Source organism: Eulemur rufifrons, chromosome 18 (genome assembly GCF_041146395.1).
Source record: "Eulemur rufifrons isolate Redbay chromosome 18, OSU_ERuf_1, whole genome shotgun sequence".
Taxonomy (NCBI): Eukaryota; Metazoa; Chordata; class Mammalia; order Primates; family Lemuridae; genus Eulemur; species Eulemur rufifrons.
Window position 1 is genome coordinate 38,787,566 of NC_091000.1, and position 19,489 is coordinate 38,807,054.

The window sequence follows — 19,489 nt, forward strand, 5'->3', positions numbered from 1 at the left end:
TATCAGAATTAAGCTTTTTCTCCTTCTCTTTATAGCCAAATTTCTATGAAAAGTGCTATCCAATCTCTGCAGCTAACTTCAAAACACTGCCACTCCCAGATAACTCTTCCTACAGTGACCTTCTGGTTACAAAATCTACTGGCCATTTCTAATTCTTACCAATTCTTTTCCATTAAATAAAGACAGAAAGTAAGAAAGAAAGGAACAAATGAAAAGAGGGAGGGAGTGAAGAAGAGAGGGAGGGAGGAGTAAAAAAATAAAAGAAAAAGAATACTTTTATTTTTGGTTTTTCTATGACATGTTTTTCTCCTGCTTCCTGGAGTGGGGTGTACTGACAACTGGCATGCTGGCCGTCACATCACTGTCATCTCACTCTCCCCTATCATAGCTCCAGTTTGCACCCATACGCAGGTAACACCCATGTATCTGCCCTGAGCTCCAGTCATTTGTTTGGTTGTTTCATTCATTCATTCATTCATTCACTAATTATTCATTCATGTGCTCATTTATGCAATGCACACATACTGAGTGTCAGGTACTGGAAAGTTATCACTGAATGATTATCGTGGTCCTCAGAGTTCCCCTCTAGTGGGGGAGACAGTTAAATCAATGTGTTATAGAAAGTGTGATAGAATATATGAAATCATTGAGGAAGTGGATCAGGGAAGACTTATCCCAGGTAGTTGTTCATTGATGATCTCATTCAATAAATATAGAGAGAGTGATATCAGGTGTCAAAGTACCATGCCAGGTGCTAAGAACGTAACTGCTAATAAAAAAGACAAATTCTCTACCCTCAGGGTGCGTACTGTATAGCACTGGGTACAGATGAGCAAGGTGGCACGTACGATGCCACACAGTAAGCCATGACTGCCTTCTGCATAACCTGAGACTCTAAAGGTGGGTAAGAGTTAATGAGTAAGAAGGAAGGAGTGTTTAAATGCATTCAAAATAAAATCCAAATACCTCACTACAGTCCACAAAGTCCCTTGTGCAGTGGGCTTTGCTTATCTCCCCGACCTCTCCCCAGGAACTCACTCCCCCAGCAGATTCCTGGCCCACTGGCCTCCCTCCTGTCCTCTGAACACACTAAGTTTCTTGCTGCTGGGCCCCCTGCAGTTGCCAGTCCCTGTGCTACTCCCTACTCCATTCTTTACATGGGTACTAGTTATAACATTAAACTATTGTGTCTCAGATCTGAAACCCTTTTTCTACATCTTGCCCTGTGATGGGGGGCTGGGGACCCACAAAGTATAGTTCTCATTGCCAGCTGACTCCCTGCCAGGGTCTGCCACAAAGGGACACTAGAAGGAGACTGAAAATCAGAAGGAGAGGAAACGGGACCTCCTTCTCCCTATTGTTTCACTGTCCCTATTGGCATTGCTATTCAGTCTCTTTTGGCTCTCCCAGGACCAGGCACTGCAGGGACCCCTCTCTTGTTTGCTTCCTGGGTTTGATAATCCTCTTCTCCTTGTCTCCCAGTATTAGGGATGGTGGCTGCATCCTCAGAGTATTTTTTGTTACCTAAGTATTCCCTTTTTGCTTGCTCAGACATCCAACACTTACATTGTACCATCTAGTCTTCCTGACTGATCGTGATGGATAGAGTGTTTGGCACCAGCAGTGGGTCTCAAGTAACAGGGACTCTGGCATCGGTTTGGTTATGTCTTTGGCCTTGAACACAGTGCTAAGTTCCTTGCCCATGGGAAATGGCAAGTCATTCAACATTTGGGGTGATTTCATGATTAACTAAATCATCAACAGTGTGTGATTGTGATGAAGTGACTATTAAAGGATTCAAATTCCTAAGTGAATCAAATAGTGCTGACTTTGATCACGTATTAGTAGAAAAGAACATGATGTGGATGACTGCTTTTCATTGTAGGAGGAACTTGTAGAAAGAAAATTACAAGCTGAGGCTTTAAACTTGAGTTCAAGTCATAGTTAGAAAACCAGAAACTTCTATGGGAGCCTTAATGTTAATCTTCCTGAGGATCAGATCCAAAGTGAGTGGCAGATGAAGCAGGTACCTTGCAAGGAGATGTCTATTCACCTTGCAGAACCAGACTCAGATTCCAACATATTGCAGGCAGCAAAGTGTAAATCAGACTCAATCAGACGTCACTTATAATTTCAAAAGAATGGCAAAATTTTGGCATAAACCTGGGAAATATGTGTGGAAATCAATTCTAAGGATGTGAGACTCAGGAAAATAAAATATGACACTGGTTTAGGATGGATTTATTGATAACACTATGCTTAATGGAGAGTCTGAATTTAATGTGTTAGCTCATAGAGTTGTGTCTCTTGACAGTTTCTTTGGTTGGATTCAATGGTGGCCTATAATCATTGGATGGATGATGGTGCCACTAGTCCTGGGGACCACCTTTGAGAACCAACAGTCCTTAACAATTCATAAAGACTAACAGAAGTCATTCGCTTTGTTTCCAGCAGGAACAACAGTACATCTTTGTGCAAACTGTTCCACTGTTAACCATCATTTACTGAACAGAGATATAGATCACCTAGGCAACCAATAGAACATTAATTGATCCATTACTTTAAGGGCATCAAGATAATTGGATCTGATGAACAGAAAGTAGCAAGTAACTTAGATATCTTAATTGGACATATGTGTTAGACTCGGGATTGGCAAACTACAGCCCCGTGGTCATATCTGGCCCACTCCCTGTTTTTGTAAAATTTCAGTGAAACACAGCCACTCTTATTTCTTTATGTATTTTATATGGCTGCTGTCTCGCTGTGACATCAGAGTTGAGCAAAAGAGATTGTGTAGCCTGCAAAGCCTAAAATATTTACTATCTAAATTTTCGGGAAAAAGTTTTGCAGAACCCTATCCTAGTGTATGAACTTCCAAAGCGTAAGGACAGCTTGAGGCAGCTTATGTCTTATGTCACACAAGCTTCAGTTTCTCAGACTTTATAGTCAAAAATATCTATTGAGTTCCTATGTCATATATTATACTATCCTAAGGACCTGGAATGAAAGTACATAAAATGTCCTGGATCTAGCCTAGAAGTCCATAGCCTAGAAGGGAAGCAGACAAGTAAATAATTATACAGTTATAATGGTATATATTAAATGTTATACAAATATACACCAAAGTTTTAACAGTGATTGTCTTGCAAGAGTGAGATTATGATTGGTCCTTATTCTTTTTTGTCTATTTTTGTAACTTTCATTTATTCCTATTATGAATGCATTTATAATAGGAATTTATATAGAGAAAATTTATATAGAGGGGGCCAACCATGTATCTACAAAAGGCAAGCAGAGTAGCACTAAGAGCTTAGCAGAAGTACTACAGCCTAAATAGGAGGTGGCTTCAGTTAGCTTGCCATTGTGACTTTCTCAGGCAAATTTCCCATGGCCTCAGATTGGGAAATTCAAATTTTGAAATGCCCAGTGCTCTGATCCACCTCTAAATCCATCTCTTAGGAATTTGGACTAATCAAAGTTGCTAGAATTTGGGCACAAAGTCAGTAAGATTGACTTGGGCCTGAATTCTATGGATCTCCTTATACTCTCCTAGATTACCTCGGATGAATCTAAAACTGTGGGCAAGTGCCATTGGTGAAAGAATGAGGGAGCTGTCAGTGAATAACTACTATCAACACGCACAGGAACAGTGGAGCTGTCAGTGAATAACTACTATTAACACACACAGGAACAGTGGATGGGTGTTTTTCCTGGGTAGATGGAGGGGAAATATCATTCTATATAGAAATTGATTTTAAAAAACTGAATAACCAACTAGTGTGTCTACTAGAATGAGAAATTATTATTACAAAATGCTATACATTGGGATATTTTAGCATCTGTATTTCTTTATTCTTTGGTAGATGCACAAATAACTCTCCTTCTAAAGGGTGTACACAATGGTGCTATATAACTTTCCATGAGGATAAAGCTATCCGCCTAGTAGAAGTATTCCAAAGACTAAGGCAATGAATCCCTATTTACCATATTTCATTAATTCTAAGACACTTTTTTTTCATATTTTAACATTTCTGAAATTAGTTGCATCTTACAATTAATGGTGTCTTAGATTTGATGAAATACTGTGTTTCTCCCTGGCTCCAAGTGTAGACCCGGAGGGTGAAATTGTACATCTAGTGTAGTATGAGGGATTCCAGAAAATCAGATGTAGAGTTTATTCAAGATGACCCCAGATAGAGAATCCATTTTTATGGAATAGAGATTAATATCACATTAGCTAATCCTATATCTCTGCATGGCAATGTGCTGTTAAATTATTTTGTGCTCAACACTGTTGAGCAAAGGTTCATGGTCTTCCCCAGTGGGGGGGGGGGCACCCTTCCCTCCTGGGAGTGGGGGAGGGGCCCAGCAGGGATAGATCTTTTTTCACTAACAATAGAGCTCTTGTTGGTGGCACCAAATGCTGTAACAGTTTTAATACCTTAGTTAAAATCTGGTAGTTGTTTTTTCCTTTTAATATAAGAAGAAACTCCTGTTAGAACTAGTGTGAGTCATACACCATAAACATTCAGTGCTCACGTCCCTGGGGGTTTTGAATGCCAAACACTGTACACTTACATTTTTAAAAACTGCATTGTAGAATGCCAGAAAACATATGTTAAGCTCTCTAGTATTAAGTAATGCTATAGGATTTCTTAAAAATACATACTATTAAGTAAACCATTCATAAATTCCAATGTGATGTTAAAATCTTGACTATGTCATTTAATTCTCATGCATAATCGTATTTCATTGTTTTGATCCAATAAGCAAAAAAGAAAAAAAAAGACTAGGAGTAAAAATATATTCAAAAGCACATGCATACACATAAATACTCACATGTATTTACATAACCACTTACTTAACAGATCCAGCCTCATTAAAAACACTGAGCTTCCAGTAAATCAAATTGTCTCCAAAACATGTAAGGGTACATGAGGCTCATGAAGAGGTTAATGTGTATTCAAACATCCATGAATGCAAAGCCAGAAAAATAATAATTTTGCATCTAAATTCTTGGTTGGCAAACTATAATCTCTAGAATAATAAACTTCCAATTCAATTACGATGGACAGGTTGCAGACTACTCTGTCTAAAAGAAAATAACACTAGCACTGGGCAACTTGACAGTAGAAATCAGAAGAGCATTTTTATGGTAATCATCTTTAGCTGATATACACAGAAATTTAAGGGAAACTTTTTTCTCCCTTTTCAAACATTAAAGCAAAAGAAACCCTTTCAATGGCGTCAATTACCAAAAATAAAATAAAATGAAATAAAATTCGTAAAATAAAGTGAGGGCAAGAGGAAGATGCATTTCACATACCTTAGTGATTGCTAAATCATAAAACATCAGCAATGGATTCAGTACATGTTTGTATATTTTGGGAAGTGGTTTTTGTGTTGCCTAGAGCCCTGTATTGCTCTGTTTACAACAGAAAACACTCTAGCAGAACTTTACTGAACTGGAATTACTGTGAAACACAAAGCTCATGTATATTTTTCATTGTTTCTAACACCCTAAAAAATGAATACTGCCAGACATGTGCTAAGTAAATTCTCTAAGCACACACTGGAACAAACAATTGTTAGCATGCTTCAGTCTCGGTGTCTTCGAGCTTAGAAAGAAAAACTCTGTGATAGTACTGCCCCGCTCTGGTCGAAAGAGAGAAAATTAGGATAGCCCTTGAAAAGAAAGTGTAGCATCACATACAAATTCACATAAAGTACACCTCATTAAAAGATGATGTTTTCCAAAATGACAAAGCATTCGAATGGTCTATAATCAGTTTAAAAGCTCAAGTAAATGTCTCTTTTGTCCCCTTGATTAACAATTTTAACTAAAATAGTATTATTAATCCTATAATTTCCATAAAAACATCTATTACAATTCTTGCAAAAATAGAACAAAATATCATATTTATGTATAATGCCACTTGCTATATACAAATTTTAAAAGGCTGGATTATTCAACTATTCATATTAATTCAGATGGAAAAATGCAGCACATGCTATTAATAGGAAACATGGCACTGTAATTTTTATAATTATTTTGTTTAAAATAAAAATAGATTATTAAAGTTACTGAACCTTAATGCCAAAATAGCCATAGTGATATTAAAAAGTGAGTTTAAGAAACTTATAAATTCTTAGCCACAGTAACTGTTCACCTCAACGTCATTCATCTTGACACAGTGGTTTATATTAATAATAATAGCGATAATAGTAATGGTGGAAGATAACATTTATTGACCACCTGTTGTGCCAGACACGGGTCTAGGCTCTTTACATGTGATAACTCATTCATACTCATGACAGAACTACACATTAGGCACTGTTATTATCCCCATTTTACAAATAAGCCAAGGAACAGAGAGGTTTAGTAACTTGTTCAAGGTTACATAGCTTAGGTAACAGGTAGTTCTAGGATTCACACCCAGTCATCCTGATGCCAGCACCATAGCTCTTCTGCTATGCTACATATAGAGGAAATAAAGAACCATTTATCTTTTCATACTCAGTGTATCTATTATACTTGGAAAGAAATGTGATGCTTTCTCTATACTTCTGTATGTTACTACTATCAAGATTAAATCAATTAATTGTATGTTAATTCAGTATGTATCACTCTAATAATAATAATAAATATCAGTACAGCAAATGCTATGATATGAATATATAATGTGATATAGATTATCTTCACATGCATATGTGTTTTATGTGTATGCAAATGAAAGAAGTATTAGAAGTTTGAGATAGCTAGCAATCATTCATTTTCTGTGGCCCATACCTATTTTAAATTATGTTAGTTATAATCTTTGAGTGGGTTTTTTTTTTTAGCATTAAATACTTAGTTTCTGTATTTTTAAATTACCTGAATCTCTGTCCACAGCTTCAACCCTTGTGACAAACTCCCCTGGATTTCGGTTTTCTTTAACTGAAGCTTCGTACAGGTGTTGCTTAAACACGGGTGCCTGGTCATTAACATCAAGCACAGTAACTGTCAGAGTTTGGGATGAAGAAAGTGCTGGTACGCCACTGTCCAGTGCCAGAAGGGTCAGAACGTGCTGAGTTTTTGTTTCATAATCCAAAGGACAAGTTGTAGTTAGCAAGCCTGTTTTGAAAGAGAAGAAAAGCAGTACGTAATGAACACCCTTCAGAGAAGTCATGCTTGTTCCACCTACGTCTAACTTCTCTTACTTGACAACAATTCAGACACTTTAATTGTTAAAGAATGAATCGTGTTAAACCAACTTTAAATGTATATATTACCTAGAATAAAAAGTGAACATTTTTAGTCAGGAGAGTCATCCCAACTGAAACTAGAAGGATGAATGGCAATTCAAAAATAATCTATCATATACCATCATGTATGAGAGGACTACATCAAAATTATGTATCTACCCAACATCTACCTTCATTAAAAAAATGTCTAGGATAGTAACAACATATATCTTCATATCATAAAACACCTCATGCTTAAAAGTAACCAAGTTTCAAAAATGTAAGTATGGTTCCATTCTTGAAGACATTTGATTTTTGTTAAAGAGTCATAGTCTCTTTGTATTCACTCTCAGTTGTTTTTTGAACAATAAAGAACAAAGATATTATAACTTAGACAATAAACTTCATGAGTACAACATGTCTCTATCCCATCGCTGTTTAAACATGTAACTCATATAAGCAAATTATAATAAAGATCTGCACACAGATAGCCATTGTATGATTCCAATTGTCACATTTTTCTTTTAGGATTGCTGTTTGCTTCTGTCATCCTATAAGAACTTTTCTTGAAATAATTAAAGAGATTTACTGAATCAGACTTTATAACATAGTTTTTAAATAATTACTCATCACTTTATATTTCATAGCCATAAGTCACTGGAAAACTCACTATGTGCCTCTTTATAAGAAATATGAGCCTGGGGAGAGGAAAAACGATCCTTTCTCATATGAATGCATTTGGCAATTATCATTTTATGTCTTTGAAAAACATCTCAGCTGAAATAGTCACTGAAATTCCTCCAAAGATTCATGATACCCATATTACTGAGACACAATTCTAATTTTATTCGTCCTTTTTAACAATCTGAAGTAGACCCTCTTTAGCCATCTTGGAAAATATTTTAAGTATTACTGAAACAGGTCCTTGGAGAGCCTCAGCTCTAACAGATATCAGCAGCCTGTGTCTGGACTATCTCTCTGTCAGCTGGGCATTAAGGTGGTGTCCATGCATGCCTCAGAATGAAACCATATGTACAGAATTTAATAAATATTTTGATGAAATTTTCCAACAGAATATAGCCAGACTATAATCACGACTTCCAAATCCCCCTCATTCAGTTCCATTCCAAATAATGCTCTTACTAACAGTTGGGCCAAGGGGTATATATCTGAGATTTTTTTTCCTAAGGCTCATGTAGAAATGACTTTATTTTTTAGAGGATGAGATGATAGTTCATTAATTTTTCAATATACCCTGAAAAATCAAGTAGAGGAATGCTCATTTCTAAAATTTACAAGACTGAAACTTTTTACATATACTCTTCCATCAAACTGCATAAAAACTTGTAGTCAATTATCTGGCAACAAGGACAGCAAGACAAGTGCAGTGACAGTGAGTGACATTTCTATAGAGTACTTGATTGGAAATGAATGCTTCTGCAAAAAACAAATGTTACAATTGATGTGAAAAGCAAGGCTCTGAATGTTCCAAGGAATTCAATCATTCAAAATATATATTATTTCTAACTATTTACAAATACATGTTTATATGATCTTAAAGATAAGTTTCCATAGCAGAGTCTTTGACAGATGCTGCCAATTTGTCATGTTCCTACCTTGATTCACTCTTGGTACCATTTCCTACCCTGCAAGGACCCACAATAAGGGCAAAGAAGTTTGCTATTGAATATTCAGCTTACAAAATGTGAGCTAGCTACAGAGAATAGTTAAGATTAACACATGGTCCAAGTAAAGTTGGTTCTCCAAATACAACCTTTGTGCCTATCATATACATAAGTTAAACAACATAACAAGTCAAGATTTTTTAAAGCATGTGCATTTTGAGAGCTATCATTTTAAGAGGGAACAATGAAAAGGATAAATGTGATGAGCAAGTGATGAGAGGCTTAATTGAAAGTGACAGAAAAAGAAAAGGCATCCAAATCTGAAAGGAAGAGGTAAAATTATCCCTGTTTGTAGATGATATGATCTTATATATAGAAAACCCTAAAAACTCCATCCAAAAACTTTTAGAACCAACAAATTCAGTAAAGATGCAACGTAAAAAGTCACCATACAAAAATTAGTTGCATTTCTATACACTAACAAGGAACTATCTGAAAAGGAAATTAGGAAAACATTTATTATAACACCAGGCCAGGCACGGTAGCTCACACCTGTAATCCCAGCATTCTGAGAGGCCGAGGTGGGAGGATCACTTGAAGTAAGGAGTTCGAGACCAGCCTCACCAAGAGCAAGACCCCATCTCTACTAAAAGTAGAAAGAAATTAGCTGGGCAACTAAAAATAGAAAAAATTAGTCAGGTGTTGTGGCGTACGCCTGCGGTCCCAGCTACTCAGGAGCCTGAGGCAGGAATCGCTTGAGCCCACAGTTTGAGGTTGCTGTGAGCCAGGCTGACACCAGGACACTCTAGCCTGGGCAACAGAGCAAGACTCTGTCTCATAAATAAATAAATAAATAAATAAATACCATAACATAACACCAAATGGAATAAAATACTTATAAATAAACTTAACTAAGGAGGTGACTACCTTATATACTGAAAACCACAAAACATTTGATGAAAAAAATTAGAGATGCCACACCAAATGGAAAGATGTCCCATGTTCAGAGAATAAAAGATTTAATATTGTTAAAATGTTCATACTACTCAAGTGATCTATGATTTCCATGCAATTCCTACAAAAATTCCAATGGCATTTTTTTCAGAAACAGAAGAACAATTCTGAAATTCATATGGAATCTTTAAGGACACCAAATAGTCAAAATAATGTTGAGAAAGAAAAACAAAGCTGGAGGCATCACACTTCCTGACTTCAAAACATATTACAAAGCTACAGTAATCAAAACATTATGGTATAGGGACAGACATATAGACCAATGGAATAAAATAGAGTGCCTAGAAATAAATCCGCACATGTATGGTCAACCGATCTTGGACAAGGTTGCCAGGAGTACACAATGGAAAAAGGATAGTGTCTTCAACAAATGGTTTGGGAAAATTGGATATCCACATGCAAGAAAATGATGTTGGACTCTGATCTTATACCATACATAAAATGGATTAAAGGCTTAAATGTAAGATCCAAAACTATAAAAGTCCCAAGAGAAAACATGGGGAAAATCTTCGTGACATTGGTTCTTTTTTTTTTTTTTTTTTTTTTTTGAGACAGAGTCTTACTCTGTTGCCCAGGCTAGAGTGAGTGCCGTGGCGTTAGCCTAGCTCACAGCAACCTCAAACTCCTGAGCTCAAGCGATCCTCCTGTCTCAGCCTCCCGAGTAGCTGGGACTACAGGCATGCACCACCATGCCCGGCTAATTTTTTTTCTATATATATTTTTAGCTGTCCCTATAATTTCTTTCTATTTTTAGTAGAGATGGGGTCTCGCTCTTGCTCAGGCTGGTCTCGAACTTCTGAGCTCAAACGATCCGCCCACCTCGGCCTCCCAGAGTGCTAGGATTACAGGCGTGAGCCACCGCGCCCGGCCGACATTGGTTCTTGGCAATAATTTCATGGATATGACAACAAAAGCACAGGCTACAAAAAAAAAAAAAAAAAAAAAAAAATAAGCAAGTGGGACTATATCCAAATTAAGAAGCTTCTACACAACAAAGGAAAAGGCAATTAAAGGATGGGGGAAATATTTGCAAAGCATACATCTGATGAGGGGTTAATATCCAGAATGTACAAAGAACTCTGGCAACTAAACAACGAAAACACAGATAACCTAATTAAAAATGGACAAAGAACTTGAATAGACACTTTTCCAAAAATGATATACAAATGGCCAACAGGTAAATGAAAAAATGCTCAATGTCACTAACCATCAGATAAATGCAAATGAAAATCACAAGATATCACTCACAACTGTCAAGATGGTTATTATTAAAAAACAAAAGACAACAAGTGTTGTCAAGGATGTTGAGAAATCGGAACCCTGTACAATGCTGGTGGGAATGCAAAATGTTGCAGCCACTATGGAAAATAGTATGAAGCCTCCTCAAAAAATTAAAAATAAGACAATCATATGACCCAACAACTCCACTTCTGGATATTTATCCAAAAGAATTGATGTCAAGATCTTGAAGAGATAGTAGCACTGCCATGTTCACTGAAGCACCATTCACTATAGCCAAGATGTGGAAACAACCTAAATGTCCATCAGAAGATGGATAGATTTAAAGAAAATGTGGTAGATACATACAATGGAACATTATTCGGCCTTTAAAAAAGAAAGGTATTCTGCAATGTGCGACAAAATGGATGAACCTTGAGGACATTATGCTAAATAAAATAAGCCAATCACAGAAAGACAAAGACTGCAAGATTCCACATATATGAGGTATCTAAAATAGTCTCAATTCATAGAATCAAAGAATGGAATGGTGGTTTTCAGGGGCGAGATAGAGGAGAAAATGGGGAGAAACTAAAGTGTCAATTATGCAAGATGAATAAGCTCTAGAGATCTGCTGTACAACATTGTGCCCAGAGTGAACGATAATGTATTGTACACTTACAACTTTGTTACAAGGGTAGATATCACAGTAAGTTGTCTTACCAACAATAAAATTAAATCAAATTTTTTCAAAGGTGGTATATGGGGCACGGTACCTGATGACTCGTCTAGCATAAAGGCCATGTCTTCATTCCCGGAAAGGATCCTGTATGTTACTTTTCCATTCCTTCCTTCATCTGGATCTTGAGCAGTTATATGGTGCACCAAGGAGCCCACCATGACATCCTCTTTGACATGGGCGATGGGGAAAGACGTAAAAGTGGGGCTGTGGTCATTCACATCCAAAATCACTACTTTTGCCATCAGCGATCTCAGCCGCCGGTCTGTCACATTCACGGCCTGATCAGATGCAGTTACGGTCAGGATGACCACTGGGACGCTTTCTCTGTCAAGGGGGGATGCAGTGACTAATGTGCCAAAGGAGGGGTGGATGAGAAATGGATTCACTCCAGGGGGGTGGGATTCAATGAAGTATTGCATTCTGCTGTTCAGAAAGCTGCCGTCGCCATCTTTGGCATTGAAGACATACACCAGAGTTCCTATGGGAACGTTCTCTTCTACGCTTATCACAATCAGCTCATCCTGGAAAGACGGGGAATGGTCATTCTGATCTTCCACATCAATACTAAGGAAGACTGTGCTGTTCAGGGGAGGATTTTTGCTATGGTCTGTAGTAATCACCCTGAAAAGATAATGAGATGTCGTTTCATAATCAAGTTCTTTAGAAAGAAACAAGTCTCCTGTCGAGCTGTTGATTTCAAAGTGACCATCCTTGTCATCTGCAACAATACTAAAATGTAACTTTCGGTTATAATGTTGTTGACGGTGATCAGGTGACTTTATCAAGCTCATTATTTTTGCAGGCTTGAAGTTTTCTGGTATAACTAAATGTCTAATATTCTGAGAAATGATTGCTGTCCCTTTGGATAGTGGGATCACCTGGAAAAGATTAAAAAGAGCTGTTAATTTGGGTTATTTTTTACATAGTTGAATCAAGGCATGTAATGATATTATTTTGGAAGTTAATTCCTTCCATTTGTGTGATACACACGTATGTTAGTTGCTAAGAAGATGTCTTTTTTTACATTGTATAATTCTAGTATGTCTCAGACAATGGAAAAGTGCATAATCCTTAGGAGATAAGAAACTACAGAAATTTCCACTTCCCAGTTTGCCGTAATGGGTGAAATGATAGCTTGGTGAGGCTGTGCTATAGTTATGTGGTCTTGTGATTCTTCAGTGAGAATGTGAGAGCTAGTTCTCCAAATTACTGTAATGACAACATCTGTGTACATTTAAGTAGCATATGTCTTTGTCTGAAATAAGAAACTGGAGGTATGACCATATAGGTTTTTCTCCTAACCTACATATACTTAATCAATACAGAATATAATATGGAAACAGAACTCTTGGGGATATAGATCTTTGATTATTTCATATGCATATATTAATACAACTGATTATGATGTGCATGAACAAAGAAATGTAGCTATGCACAGTTATCTTATTTTTGACTGGTTGGTGTAATTTTTTCCTACCATAAAGACTTCACACACTTGTGTGCTCATTATGATTCAAGTAAAGCCTTAAAATATGGATCTCAAGAGGCTTTTCTAAGTTTAAAAAGATTACAAAAACTATGTGATTTATTATGTAGCCATTTGTTTACATACAAGTTTCTCCTGCAAATGTATCAAGTCCTTGCAATTATGAATAAGTCCAAGAAAAGACACCTTTTGTTTACCATACAGTGATGAATATCTTATCAGAACAATGCAAAGCTAATTTTAAAAGTAATTTGGATCTAAAGCATTTCTCCAGTGATATAAAAAAGGCAAATGTGTCTGTACAGTGCTCTCTTAAAAACAGTATTTACATGCTGAATTTATCTTCACTCTATACAGTTGTATAAAAGTCAAATGAAACCTTCAAATATCCTTCCACCTTTTATGTTGACATTACCTGTATATTAATAACTGCCTGGCCTTGAAGAGGAGGCACTCCTTGGTCACTGGCAATGACAGTCATCCTGTAAGAAGGTCTATAATCATATGAAAGTATTGTGGTTGTTCTTATTTCACCACTGTTGGCATCAATCTTAAAGTGATCAGAACCATCTTCTATACACACATGAAAAAATTAAGAAAAAACTGTTAATTGGCAATGCAGAGAACAGAGAATCAATTAATCCAATATATCTCTGATCATTTGGAAGATTTATTTGCCTTAATCCCTATGAGAGAATGAAACATTCTGGAAAATGGCACTAAAAATATAAACAAGGAACATAGATGTTTAAAAACTTTTTTAATGAAAAATTTCAAGCATTTAACAAAAGTAGACAGAATAAGATAATGAACTTCCATGTGTCATCACCTGGCATTAACAATTATAAACTCATGGCCAATCTTATTTCATTTATTTCCCCTCTATATACTTCCCTTCCCCATTTCTTTTGAAGCAAGTTCCAGAAATTATATCATTTCTTCTGTATATATTTAAAAATGCATTTCTTAAAGATAATGCATAAACACCTTTTAAAAATTTTTTCAGTTTGTCTCATTTAGGATCAAAATAAAATCCATATAGTGCCTAATTCTTCAATCTATGGATTTCAGCCATTCATCTCTTTATTTTGTCCTTGAAATTCAATAAATTCATTTGTTGAAGAAACTGGGTTGTATATCCTGAAGTTTCCCATGGTCTCTTCCCACAAGAAGAGAGCATAAGATACCTGTTTTAAAACAGGAAAAAAATATAAAGATCTTACTGATGTAACTGATCTAACAACGAGAGGAAGGTTATTGAATGTGTACCTGCAAAGCCAGTTTATTTTCCCCTCTAGGAACAGATTTGAAATAGGCTAGAAGAATAAAAAGACAAAGTTGAGAGGTGACTAATGGGAGGTCAAAAAAATGGGTGTTCAGGGTGTGAAAGAATGTCTGAAGCAGGGAGAGCAGGAACAGAAAAGAACAGCTGTCCTCCAGTGCGGAATTCTGCAGGCTCATTAACTCTGAATAATCCAACATTCACGCTTGGAAAGAACTTCTGAAATGTTCATGGGTAAAGAAATTAGGATGCCTCATGTGGGCATAGAAACAGAGGAGAACTTGCTTCCTGACCAAAGATGTTCTGAGAAGAACAATCTGTAAATTTTCCAAAGAAAGGCAATGAGTTGAACTCAAACCACTGTCAAAGTAGAATTCTTTTTATCTTCTGTAACTTGCCTTTTTCATTTAAATTTGATTTCAAGATTTATCCATGTTGCTGTGTATAAAGATCTAGTGCACTCGTTTTCATTGCTGTAGAATATTCCACATGAACATACCGTATTGTGGAAGCTATTGAGACAATGCTTCAATGAATATCCTGTTACACGTCTCATCGTGCACAGATATGAGTTACTCTAGGGTAACAGAAGTGGGATAACAAGGGCATAGCATAAACACATCCTCAGTTTTATCAGATATTGCTTCATCGTTCTTCGAAGTGGTTATACCAAGGAGTCTGAGTATGTTTTAAAATGTTTTTACTATTTCTTTTCTTTGAATTGTCTGTTAATATCCTTTATCCAGTTTTTTATTTATTTGTCCTTTTCTTATTGGTTTGGAGGAGTTCTTGGAAAATATATGAATACTAATTTTATATTGGTTACATAGGTTGCAATTATCTTCTCCCAACTTGTGAATTGACTAACAAAATTGTAAACAATGACATCTTTGTAGATTTTAACATAGCTTATTTCTTTGTGAGTTCTGCTTTTCTTCTTCTTTAAAAATTCTTCTTTATCCTCAATGCTGTATAACCGATTTCATGTTTTCTTTTATAAGAATTAAGAATTTTCACAGTGAAAAAACCCTCATCTTTAATATGCTAAGAGGTAGAAACATAGTTTTATTTTTTCATGTAGGTAACCAATCACATCAGCATCATGTATTCATAGTTCATCTTTTTCCCATTTATATTCCACCTCTTTTATATGTCAAGTTTCCCAATATGTGAGGTGATCTCTACTCTCTGCAACTGGTCTACTTATTAATCAGTGAGTCAATTACAACAGTGCCTTAATTGCAAAAGTTTTAGAAAACAAGACCTAGTAGGGCAAATTTCTCGCCTATTCTTTGGACATTGTTTTAGTTATTCCTTGTCTGTTGATCTTCATATGACTTTTAGAATCAGCTTGTCAAATTTCACTAAAAACTCACTGAGATTTTGATTGAAATTATGCTGAATTAATAAATATATTTTTGTTAAGAATTGTCATCTTTAGGATATCGAGCCTTTCCAAGCATGACCATGACCCAGCTTTGCATTTCATTCTTTTATGTCCTTCATTAAGATTTTGTAATTTTCTACATAAAAGTCTTGTACATGTTTTACCAGAATTTTCCCTATGCTCTTAATAGAAACAGATCCTATCTGGAAAATTTTGAAGCTTATATAATTTGAGGGGCTTTTCTTAAGAAAAACAGGACAACACTACAAATATAAATGGCCCACTTTCCCAGGTGAGCCTGTATAAGTAAAACACCCTGAAACCTAAGCCTCATTAGCTTCACTGTAAATCTGCCCCTGTACCCTATGGTTTTGTGAATTCTTTATTGTGAATGAGATTGTTGGAAAACTACTAAGTTTTAAAAAATGCTAGTGAGTTCTTCATGTTGACATTGTTCCCAGAAAATTTGGTATCTTATTAATTCCAATGATTTGCCTTTGGCATCGCTTGGGTTTTCCATGAAGACAATCAAATTATCTGCAGGTAAAGGCAATGTTCTCTCTTGCTTTCCTATGTTTGTGTCAAATATGATGAAGCACCAAATGTCTTTTAAAATGTCACAAAACACAATGCCAAAGTTGATCACTGGAACAAATAGGAAGGCTGCACATTAGAAAAAATAAAAGTAAGCTTATTTCAATAAAGGTCCTATATACACATACACATCTATACATATGTGACATTTTCTAGATATGATTTACTCTGACCTTAAGACTATTTAGTCTTCATAAAGATGTATAGATGCTTGGTGCACCTAACCATACTTAATACCACTTCTTATCCACCAACTACTACTTTCCTTTCAATAAAAGTAAATTTGTACTTCACATTATCGTAAATTATTCATTTATGGTGGATGGTTTCTATTTCGGACATAAACTACTATGATTTTTCATTAAACTTTTAAATTCTTTTTAAAAAATGAAAGTAATTCTTGACAATAGCAAACGTATTTTGCTTGTAATTTGACGTTATTTTCAAGCTAACTAGAGCATTCTGAGTAAGTAAAATAGAATGTATTTTCCCAGAAGGAAATATTTGATAAATGAAAGAGGAAATTCTAAAAGCTCTTAATCAATTATGAATAGTGACTCTTACCTGAAGATACTGAATATATAAGTTCTGCATTGTTTCCTTCATCAAGATCCTTTGCAAACACAGTTGTAACCAACATATTTACTGGTTGACCTTCCAGAACCTGTCATTAAAACAAATGGCTTACAAATGAGTCAGTGAAAGTTTAAAGAGAAATATCAATGGACCTTTAAATGAAAGAAGACACTATACTAAGCATTTGTAAACTATTTTAAAATCTACATACAATTCAAATGTCAACCCTATAAAAGTTATATGGGTATAAGTCCATGAAAAGAATGCTTCTTACAAATTAAATCTTTTACTCAATTTGAATGAATTATCTGGGGCATGTGAGCTAATTCTGAAAAGAAGAAAAAAAGGAAATCAAGTTAACTAAACAGTCTTAGAGTTTGGTGTATTTTAAGAATTCTAGCATACTCTCATTCATTACCTTCTTAGAACATTTTTTCAAAGGTTGTTGTTATGGTTCAAAATACACTTAAACTAAATATGAACCTTTATTTCAGGAAACATACCTCATGCAGGACATAGCTCATTAATTAACAGGGATTTTCCCAGAATACTGAAATGCACATGTGAAGTTCAACTTCATGTTCAGAGTCCAGCTGCCCAGTTAAGCCACAAGATATTTTAATGATATCATTAAAAATCATAATGATAATATGATAATGTTTGATTCATTAGAATTTTTCTTTAAATCTGGTTTTGGAAGATCAGTTTAAAGTTAAGTTCCTCAATACATTTTTTAAGTCATTCAGTATGCATATTTGAGCACAATTTGAATGTCCAATCCAATAGTTTTGGAACAGTAGCTTCCAAACATTTTTTTCTTATAACCCTTTCATTTAAAAAAAATTATGATTACATCCAAGATATATTTATTTATTTATTATGTACATGAACTACTGTATGAATTAATTATGTATATTACAAAATTTACAAAAATCTGGAAATGAAAAAGTTGAGATAATATAAATATAATCAGAAGTTTGTGCACGTGCTCAAAACGAACAACTCAACTTTTACAGTCTCTGAATGTACACCCATCCCTTTGGACTGTAGATTCTTCCCCTACATTTAATATCTAATATCTAATCTTAGATATGGATATTGATTGCTCATAAGAAGCTCTGCACAAAGAGATGCATGTACACTACTGGAAAAACAATCCATGTTTGAACATTACTGATCCTAAGGTACCATTATGTTTCTATACAGTGGAAAAACTACATTCTTTATTATAAAGCACATATATCCATTTTCTTTTTTAAAAAATGTCTTTTAACATGTGCACAATTTCTAGGCCTCCTGGAAAATGTATGCTTTGCCACACCAAGAGTGATGTGATGAATTCACACGTTTTACCACAAGATGGTGCTCAAGACAAATGACTAAAGATACTACAAATTCATTGCAAGCCTAGTTCACAAACCTTGATGTGCAATTCCTTTCCATGGATATACTGTGGGAAGAACGGCCTGTTATCATTGATGTCAGTAACTGAGACATAAACTGCCATGGTGGCATTTCGCGGTGGGGAGCCACGGTCTGTCACTAGCACAGTCATCTCGTGGTGCACCTGATGTTCATGATCCAATGCCACCCAACTGATCAGCTCGCCTGGGGGCACAGAGTAAAACAAAAGACACAAACACTGTGTTCTAGAATACTGGCTTATGGACCACATCCAACACAAGTCACAGAAGCATAACCAAACTTAAAGCTTTGAGCCAAAGTGTGACTTCCAAGACCACATACATAGTAGTTTGGCTCTATGGTACTGTTGAATGAATTTTCTGCAGTTGCTACTGAAAATGCCACTTTAAATTGGTTATTCTTTGTAGTTCGAATTATCTGCCATCTACAATTTAAAGTAAAAAAAAAATATGAACTCATAAAAGCAAATGACAAAAACTCTGCGGAAACTTAGTAATAATTCAGAAGATTTAAAATTGCTGCTTATCCCTCTTTATGCTGATATATAAGACAATGGAAATCTCGTAAGCTCTGACACCACAAGTTCCAGGTCTGGGTCCCAGTTTTGCCATCTTAGACATGAAATGACCTCTCTGACCTACTTCCTAGGACGGCTATCAGGAAAAAGTGCAATCATAAATTTACAAGTATTTTGCAATTATTACATTCAGAGTAGTTGTTAATACTACTTTAAAATAATGGAAAAATATCTTCCTCAAAGTCAAATAATATTCCTTAGGCAATGGTTCATTTTTGAATGCATACAGGTATTCATTTTTATCTCGCAAAATATATGCATAGTGATGGACAGTCACTTTTTTAATGACGCTGAATGTGTTAAAGTCTTGTTTTACATATTTTTGCCCACAACTGCACT

General features: G+C 35.5%; 1 protein-coding gene across 1 annotated transcript in view; it reads right to left on the minus strand.

Moving 5' to 3' along the window:
* Positions 1-19,489, minus strand: part of DCHS2 (dachsous cadherin-related 2) — a 195,865-nt gene that overhangs the window by 45,995 nt on the left and 130,381 nt on the right. Inside the window, exons 6-10 of the mRNA XM_069493240.1 lie at positions 18,569-18,756; positions 17,137-17,236; positions 13,725-13,882; positions 11,858-12,701; positions 6,875-7,114 (exon numbers count right to left, since the gene is read on the minus strand). Of these exons, the coding sequence (XP_069349341.1) occupies positions 6,875-7,114; positions 11,858-12,701; positions 13,725-13,882; positions 17,137-17,236; positions 18,569-18,756 (1,530 nt within the window). The remainder of the gene's footprint in view (positions 1-6,874; positions 7,115-11,857; positions 12,702-13,724; positions 13,883-17,136; positions 17,237-18,568; positions 18,757-19,489) is intronic.